General features: G+C 64.9%; 1 protein-coding gene across 1 annotated transcript; it reads right to left on the bottom strand.

The window, feature by feature from the left end:
* Positions 1–1509: 1509 nt before the first annotated feature.
* Positions 1510–7087, bottom strand: MYMK (myomaker, myoblast fusion factor). The gene is made up of 5 exons (XM_040963395.1): positions 6950–7087; positions 4425–4539; positions 3894–4042; positions 1852–1968; positions 1510–1665 (listed from the first exon to the last, which is right to left on the bottom strand). The coding sequence occupies exons 1-5, from the start codon at positions 7082–7084 to the stop codon at positions 1516–1518; spliced, it is 666 nt and encodes a 221-aa protein (XP_040819329.1). The 5' UTR covers positions 7085–7087; the 3' UTR covers positions 1510–1515.
* Between the last annotated feature and the right edge of the window lie 874 nt (positions 7088–7961).

Raw genomic sequence — 7961 nt, 5'->3', positions numbered from 1 at the left:
CTGTGAACTGGGAACAGGGCTGAAGCCAGGTCCTGGGCACCAGGCCCCACTGCCGTGTCTCTGGTCTAAAGCCTTCCCCCAGATGTGTGCCCACAGAAGCAGCTCCGACCCACACAGCAGCCACCAGCCCTGTGGGCATCGGACCCCTGGCCACCCTCCGGGTCCCACACACATCCACCTTGGGTTTCAGTGGCCTAGCCAGCCAATCGTATATTTCACATGAGGTGTATCTTCCCCCCACTCCCAGCATCACTGGGACCCCTTCATTCACCCTAGCCCAGAATACACAGCTGCTTAAATGAGACTTTGTCAAAATGAAGGTACGTTGAAGAAGTCTGTCACAGGCAGCCATGTCCCGGGACTGCCGAGCCCAGACCTGCCGGGGTGCCCGTGGCAACCGTGCCCGCTTACTGGAGGGCATCTCGGCAGCTCTCATCAGGGCTGGTTGGGGTGACCTCGGAGGCCCTTTCCGGCTCCAGGTCCACAAGTAGGGGCCTGAGCACCACCAGGAGTCTGAACATCACACTGTCCCTTCTTGTCAGTCTGGAGGCCCCTGGGAACCCCTGGACAGCGGCAGTGGCGTCGTCCCCTCCTCCCTGGCCCCCAGGATCCTCATTCTGATGCGTGAGGGGTAGCTGTGGTGGCCAGCTGTTTGCTGCAAGGGGAGAGGCTGGCACAGGTCTACCAGCGCCGCACCGGGGACTGGAGTGTGCCTCGTAATTGCCCGTGACTTACACATTTGGCGGAGCTCCCAGCCGGCCTCCATAAATCAGGGCTCTGCAGCCAAGTGCCTGTCAGTGTGGCCTCTGCTGGCTGGGGGAAAGGCAGAGGGGGAGGGGAGAGCCCGCCCCCTGCCCCCAGGCACCTGCTTTGCCCCCCACCCCAGACTGAGGCTCCAAGAGGGACAGCGAGTTCAGGCTGTCCAACTTCTTTCACGGTGTTCAGTATCTGCAGCTGTGCTGTGCACACAACTTCGTGGTGCGTGCATGGCGTGTGGCTTGTGTGTCCGTGTGTGCACAGGCATGTGTGGCCTGATGCCCATCAGGTGGACAGGCAGCCAGGGGATGTGGCAGAGGACAGAGGTGACCTTAGGGCGAGCAGTGGCTGCCCCAGGCAGCAGACAGGCTGTGGGGACCGGTTCCCAGCAGCGCCTTCCCACCCACCCAAACAGCGCTCCAGGACAAACACAAGGGGCAGGGAGGAAGGCACTTGTTCTGAAATGGCACAGTGCATGCCCTGCCTCCTGACGGGCACAGGGCTGAGGGCCGGGCCTTCCCAGCTGGGTGCAGCCAGAGCCTGAGGCACAGTCATCATGTGTTTCCAAAGGCAAATGGACGCGGGGGACAGGCGCTGGGCTCGGGCTGGCGGAGGGTACAGCGGGCAGGGGAGGTGGATGCTGGCCATGCCCTGTGCTGGTGGCCGGGCTGGGGACGAGGAAGATCTTCTGTCAAGGGTGGGGCCAAGTTCCCGGTGAAAGGGGAGGCAGGTGGGCAGCTGGGGTCGGGGGCAGCGGCATCAGATGCAGGCGCAGCAAAGGGTGGGGCAGTCCAGCTTGGCCGGGGCCCCCGCGTCCCCCGCCTTCCTGTTGACCTTGGGCAACAGCAGGACGAAGGCCATGGCCAGGGCGCAGTGGTAGAAGCTGTGGACGTACGTGTGGTCCCAGTCCTGTGAGGCAGAGGCCGCCCGTCAGCAGGCAGCTGGTAAGCTGCCTCCCTCTTTTTTTCTCTCCCCCTCCTGCAGGGCTGGGCATGGCTTTTCAGATCCCAGCTCTCGGGAGATGGTCCCCATCCTTCTGGGGGCCCCAGGCCCACCCGGCTGCACCCCCAACCCCATGCCACCCGGGCTCGGTACCTCAAAGAAGAAGCGCAACATGAGGGCCAGTGCGCCGAAGCAGAGGCCGGGGCCCAGCTGCTGCGTGTAGACGCTCTTGTCAGGGTACAGGCCCTTCTTCTTCCTCATCTTCTGCAGCTGCAGGTCGACAGGGCAACAGTGTGTTGGGGACAGTCCTCCTCACCCCCAGCCGTCGGTGGGCCCAGCCTGGGTCACCTGCCTCCCACCCAGGACCCTGGCTCCCCTCCTGTCTCTTTGGCACGGGCCAGCCCACCCTGCACCCGTGCTCCTCAGCCAGGGGTTGCCCATGGTTACTGACAGCTCCTGAGGTCCCCATGCCACGTGGCCTCAGTGGGGCCCGCGGGACCGCCCTGGCTGCCATCCCAAGTACAGGAGCTGGTGTAGCGGTCACCACCCCCAGCTGACTCCTCCAATGAGTGCTCAGAACTCAGGGCGTCATTAAGCCCGGGAAGGTGGCAGAGCCTGGCAAGAGGGTGCCCGACCCCCAGCCTTGGCTGGTACAGGCTCTGCTGGGGACCTGGGCAGTGTGTGACTCCTACTCTCCACCAGCTGCACACGGCACCGCTTCAGCTGCACATGGCACCCTTGGCTGCACACGGCACCCTCCAGCTGCACACGACACTGCTTCAGCTGCACACGGCACCCCTGGCTGCACAGGCACCCCCGAGCTGCACACGGCACCCCTGGCTGCACAGGCACCCCCCAGCTGCATACGGCACCGCTTCAGCTGCACATGGCACCCCTGGCTGCACACGGTACCGCTTCAGCTGCACACGGCAGCCCTTCAGCTGCACACGGTATCCCCCAGCTGTACATGGCACCCTCCAGCTGCACACAGCACCCCTTCAGCTGCATATGGCCCTGGCTGGGGAACAGGAGGCCCACAGCCAGTTTCACACCAGGCCAGGGCAGCTTTGCTTTCAACAGATCAGGAAATGGTGCCTGGTACCCCTTCTGTGCCGTTACTCTCCCCCTCCTGCCAAGGCACAGGTGGCTCTGGGTGAGCTGGGTGCCTCTGGTGAGGGGCAGGGCCCCAGCTCGAGCTCACCGTGGGCCTGGCATGGCTCTCTCCTCTGTCTGCTGTTCCTGAACCCTCGCATCAGGAACGAGCCATGGAGAAAAGCCACGCCAGGGCCGGCAAATAACTGCCCTTGAAGCTCCATCTGTGTGGCCGCCTGGGCCCCGTGTGGGGACAGGGACAAGGGCATGCTGTTCTGGGGAATTCAGGTCCTGCCGGGAAGTATCCCCTGTGAGCCACGTAGCAGGGGCGGGCTGAGGCTAATTCAGCAAATCAGAGCCTGCCACGTCCCTGGCGCAGCTTCTCGTGGCTGCCTCCTGCGCCCTGATCTCCAGGGAAGCTGGGATCTCCTCGGGCCTCGACTTCTCCGGCACCCCAAGGGCAAAGTGGGTACCACAGTCCTGGGCTGCAGAGGCTTCCCCAGCTTGCCACAGCCAGGACTCCTCCCCACCACTGGCCCCTGCTGCCCTGCGAGCTGCCCTCTGCTGGCCTCGCCCTGAGCTTGGAGTTGGGATCCAGAGAGAATGGGACGGAGAGGGGGTTATCTCGGTGCCTGGCTGCCAGTCAGGAGCGGGGATGGGGTGGGGGGAGGCAGCCCCTTGGCCACTGCTGCCCTGGGCCTCTATGACCTGCCCTGTCGTGCCCTGGGCTAGTTTGGGTGGCCTCACAGCCAGGAAGGCACTTTGGTGTTGAAAACCGATGCAGGCTGAGCCCAGCGTATGCCATACCACTCCTTGTTAGCACGCCTGCCAGGAAGTCCTCTGAGCCCGCCCAGGCCTTGGTCCTCAGTGCGGCTGGAATCCCACTTGCTAACAACACCCATGTCGGCACGGCTGACTAGGCCTTTGTGGGCAGGTGGCAGTGGCTTCCCCAGGGCCTGGGGGTGAGGTGCAGGGTGTCTGTGGACCCACAGCAGGCTCAGAGTCAGGAACCTGGGTGGTGGGCACGGCCAGCTGGCCCTGAGAGCCCTGTGCTTGGGTTTTGGCAGGAGCCCCAGGTCCCGGGGACGGGGTGGGGCACGCACCCATTTGGCAGCAATGATGAGGACGGCCGAGCCGATGGGGCCTGAGTACACTCCGTAACCCCAGCGGTCATGGTAGACGCGGACGGCGATGGTCAGCACGCCGAGCATCACCAGCGTGGACCTCTGCGGCTCGTCGAAGTCGGCCAGCGCTGGAAGGCGGGGGACGGACAGGAAGAGAAAGCTCCAGGGTGAGGGACCCTCAGGGCCCTGGGGATCAGCCCGACCCGGGAGTTTGGAGTCACAGGAGCACATGGGAGTGTGTGTGTGTGTGGGGGGGAGTCTGCCCCAAGGGATCACTGGGATGAAGCCCCCAGGGCCTAGAGCTGAGTGCTTCATGGGTGCTCCCACTGTGGGGGCCTCGTGGAGAGGAGGTAGCTGAGCTGGGAGCAGCCAGAGCTCCCCAGCAGCTCTAGGTGGGGCAGGTGCACGCTAGCCCCCCCCCCCCGCACAGGTCCCTGTTCCAGCAGGGTGCTTCCTCCGGGCGACTCTGGCACCCTGGAGCAGGACGAGGGGGCTGGGGGTGGCACTCACCCATAAGTGACACCCACATGCTGAGCGCCGTCCCGTAGACACTGAAGTACTCCAGCAGGTCGTGGCGCATGAAGCACAGCACTGACAGGCCCGGCCCGCTGCAGGCGTGGTACAGCTGCGGGGGCCGGCAGGGTCAGCACAGGCCTGAGAAACAGGGTCCCCACCAGCCCTCCCCCGGCAGTCTCACGGGATTCAAGGGGGACACGCGTGTGAGGAGCTCACGGCTTCTCCTGGGCGGCAGGGCCCTGTGCCACTCAGCAGAGGTGCCTCTGAAAACTGCCCCTTCCACCGGCGGCTCCAGGGGGAGTTTGAGTGTCGCCTGGGCACTTGGCTAGAACCTTGCGGCAGGGACAGCCTGCTCTTGTGGCTGTGCGGGGTTGGGAGGGTCTTGCCCAGGGGATTGCCGTATGCGGGATTCTACATCAGTGGTGTGCTGCTGTCATCTAAGTGGCCATCAACAGCACAGCCACTTCCGCTTCCAGGCCAGCTCCCTGCCCTGTGCCTGGGAGGCAGGGTGCCTGCACCCACACAGGAGACCCAGATGGAGCTCAGCCTGCTGGATTTGGCCCGGCCCGGCCTCAGCAAGATCTCTGTGTGGGACCCGACCGTGCTCGGGCGTCCCCCCTTGTCGTCCTCACAGTCAGATTTAATGACGTGGTCGTATCACCTCGACAAGTCCCACTAGTGTGAGCCGGGCAGGGGCCAGCGTGGTGGACTCCTGGTCAGCCCAGCGGGGCAGGAGGGAGCAGCCCCCTGGGGGCAGGGCAGGAACAGTGAGGGACGTGAGAGGAGCTGTGTCCTGAGCAGGCAGTGGCGGCTGTCAACTCTGATCTGGTTCCAGACCTCTGCGGGCTGGGCTGGGTGCTGCTCAGCCACACCTCTCAATGTCTACCGCCTGCACCGCCCTCCCCCCGTGACAGGGAGCAGGGTGCCCCTAAGGGATGCAGCTCTGCCTGCAGCATGGGAGGGTAACCGGGCACCTGCCCAGGGAGGAGGGCAGGGCCACCCTGGCACGTGCCTCGCTGGTAAGATATAGCCAGGTGGGTGCGGTGGGGCGTATGGAGTGTGTGTGGAATGTGGCCGTGTGGGCGTGGCTGTGTGGGCGTGGCTGCGGGCGGTGAGAGCTGCTGCTGTGGCTGTGGACATTCAGGCCGGTGGCTGACCATGGGGCGCCTCCTCCAGGCGCGGGGACTAGAACCCTGCATCCTGGAGTTCCCAGCAGTCCAGCTATGGCGATTGGTGGGGGGCGGGGCAGAAACCACACACCGGGCGCTGGCTGTGGCTTGGAGTCCTGAGGACATCTGTGACACGAGGCAGCTGCCCATGCCGCTCTGGGGCTGGCAGAGCACGTCTCCAAGACTGGCCTCACGGGCAGCTGTGGGGCCAGCTCAGCCCAAGCAGGGAGGGAAGGGGAGCCAGGCCCCTGCGAACAAAATCCCAGCCGGTATCCCCAGCCGGGAGGTCCCATTCTGCTCCGGGCTCCCAGCTGATCTGCCCGAGATGGCCCAGGCCAGTGGCCAGCCAGGAGCAGGCAATGTGAGCGCTCGTGGCCCAGCCCCCACCCAAGGGCCCCAGCACCGCGGGAGGGGCTGAGGCCGTGCCCCCAGCCCTTGGGCGTGCCCCGTTCCTGCTGCAGGCCAAGCCAGACCTGACCACCTCGAGATGCAGGTACAAAGCATGTGCCGTTTCTGCAAGCACCTGTATGTGCCCACGGGCTCCGTCTGTGACCACACGTGTCCTTGCCATTCTGTAGGAGAGCTGGCCTGCACTAGGGGGTGGGGCTTCCTAGAACTGGCATTGATGAGAGAAGGGGTGCATAAGGGTGGCTCCAACAGGACAGGCTGGGGGGAGGGGCAGGTGCCCAGCGGTCAGGCACACAGGCTGGGTAGGCAGCCAGACGGGGCAGGAGAGGGGCTGAGCGTCGGAGAGGGCACTCGGTGGGGCTTGGTGCCTGACAGCCGAGGAGAGCCAGACGGGAGAGGAGAGATGGAGAGAAAACTCAACGTGGAGGTGCGAGGCTGGAAGAGCAGAGGCAGACAGGCGGGCAGGCAGATGGGTGGACGGGCAGGAGAAGGGCAGATGGGCAGACAGAAGGACGGGTGGTGTGGATGGGCAGGCAGAGGGGTAGACAGGCGGGCGGACAGGCAGGCGGACAGGCAGACACACAAGCTGGGGGCCCCAGAAGGAAAGAAAGGCCTACAAGGGACCAGGTACTCAGCCGCTAAGGGGATGAGCCCCCGGAGCCCGGGTGCCTGCTGGGCGGGAGGCCCCGGGGGAGCAGGCTCTGGCTCAGGAAGGCTCCACAGACGGAAGGGCTCCTGCTGGGGTCTGCCTGGGTCTGCCTGGCTGTGGTGCTGCTGGGAAGCTGGAGCCAGGAGCCAGAACGTGGGCATCCCGGGAAGGCCCAGGTAGCGGCACTTGAGTCTGGGGTGGGCCTGTCCTCTCCCGGGCCCTGTCCGGTCCCAGGCCCCCTCCCTCTGGCGCTTCCTCCACCTCCTCACGCCCCCGCAAGCCCCCAGACTCACCGCCACGAAGAACATGGTGAAAAGGTAGACCATGGCCTCCATGTGGAAGCGCCTCTTGGCCGCCACGCTGGCGGTGGGCAGCAAGGCCAGGCTGCTGAGGGTGGGCAGCAGCAGTTTGGCCACGAGTGCCCCCATGGGTGCTGGTGGCCGGGGGCGGAGGGTCCCCGGGAGGAAGGCACTTGTTCACTCGCTCCCGGCAGGGGCTCCGGCGGCTCTGGCCCTGCACATGTCGGGCAGCGACACATGGATGCCGACAGCTGAGGCCACGTGGGCAGCTCCTGTCCCTGCCTTTTTTCTTTTTTTTCCTCAGCAGCCGCAGGAGCTGACTCAAGGGACCTACATCTGTTTTCTCTGGGGACTTGCAGATCCCTTCCTGCTGGGCGGGGAGGCAGGGGACAGGGAACCCAGGGGTTAGCCAGCCGTGACTGCCAGAAGGACCCTGCAGCTAAGGCCCTGCCTGCAGTGCCCTGGGTCGCACCCGGCCCTCTCGTTACATTGTCTCTCTCTTACCTAAACTTAATAGGAGACTAGGGACTCCGGGGAGAAAGAGTTACTTTGTATTTGTGTGAAAAGCAGAGCTGCAATGAGGAGGAGGAGGGGAGAGAGAGAGGGGCCTCTGTCTGCTCATCCGCCAGGGCTGGGCCAGGCCGGAGCCAGGAGCCAGGGGCTTCCTCCAGGTCTCACCCCCTGGCCCTGCAGCTTGAGCTGTCCAGGGTGATTCTCTGGGTCGCTTGATGGGTCCTTTGTGGATTTCCCTTTCCAGAAATCTCTTTCTTGGTTTGTGCTGCCAGCAATGGGAGACCCCGTGGCTGAGCCACCCTGCCTGGGTACTCAGAGTTCTCGGCGTGATGCGCAGATCTGCAGGTGGGGGGCACGCTCCCTTGTCTGCCTCTGCTTCTCCCCTCCGTCCTGGGACAGCACTGCCTGCCTCTACCCTGCTCTGCCTAGCCTGCCGGTCCCCACAAGCTTCCCACCCCTGGCTGTGAGGCCAGCGGAGGTCTCCCAAGCCCCT

Source organism: Ochotona curzoniae, unplaced genomic scaffold (genome assembly GCF_017591425.1).
Source record: "Ochotona curzoniae isolate NIBS_2020 unplaced genomic scaffold, NIBS_Ocur_1.0 scaffold_3208, whole genome shotgun sequence".
In the NCBI taxonomy this organism is placed as follows: domain Eukaryota; kingdom Metazoa; phylum Chordata; class Mammalia; order Lagomorpha; family Ochotonidae; genus Ochotona; species Ochotona curzoniae.
This window is presented reverse-complemented; position numbering and strand designations above follow the sequence as displayed.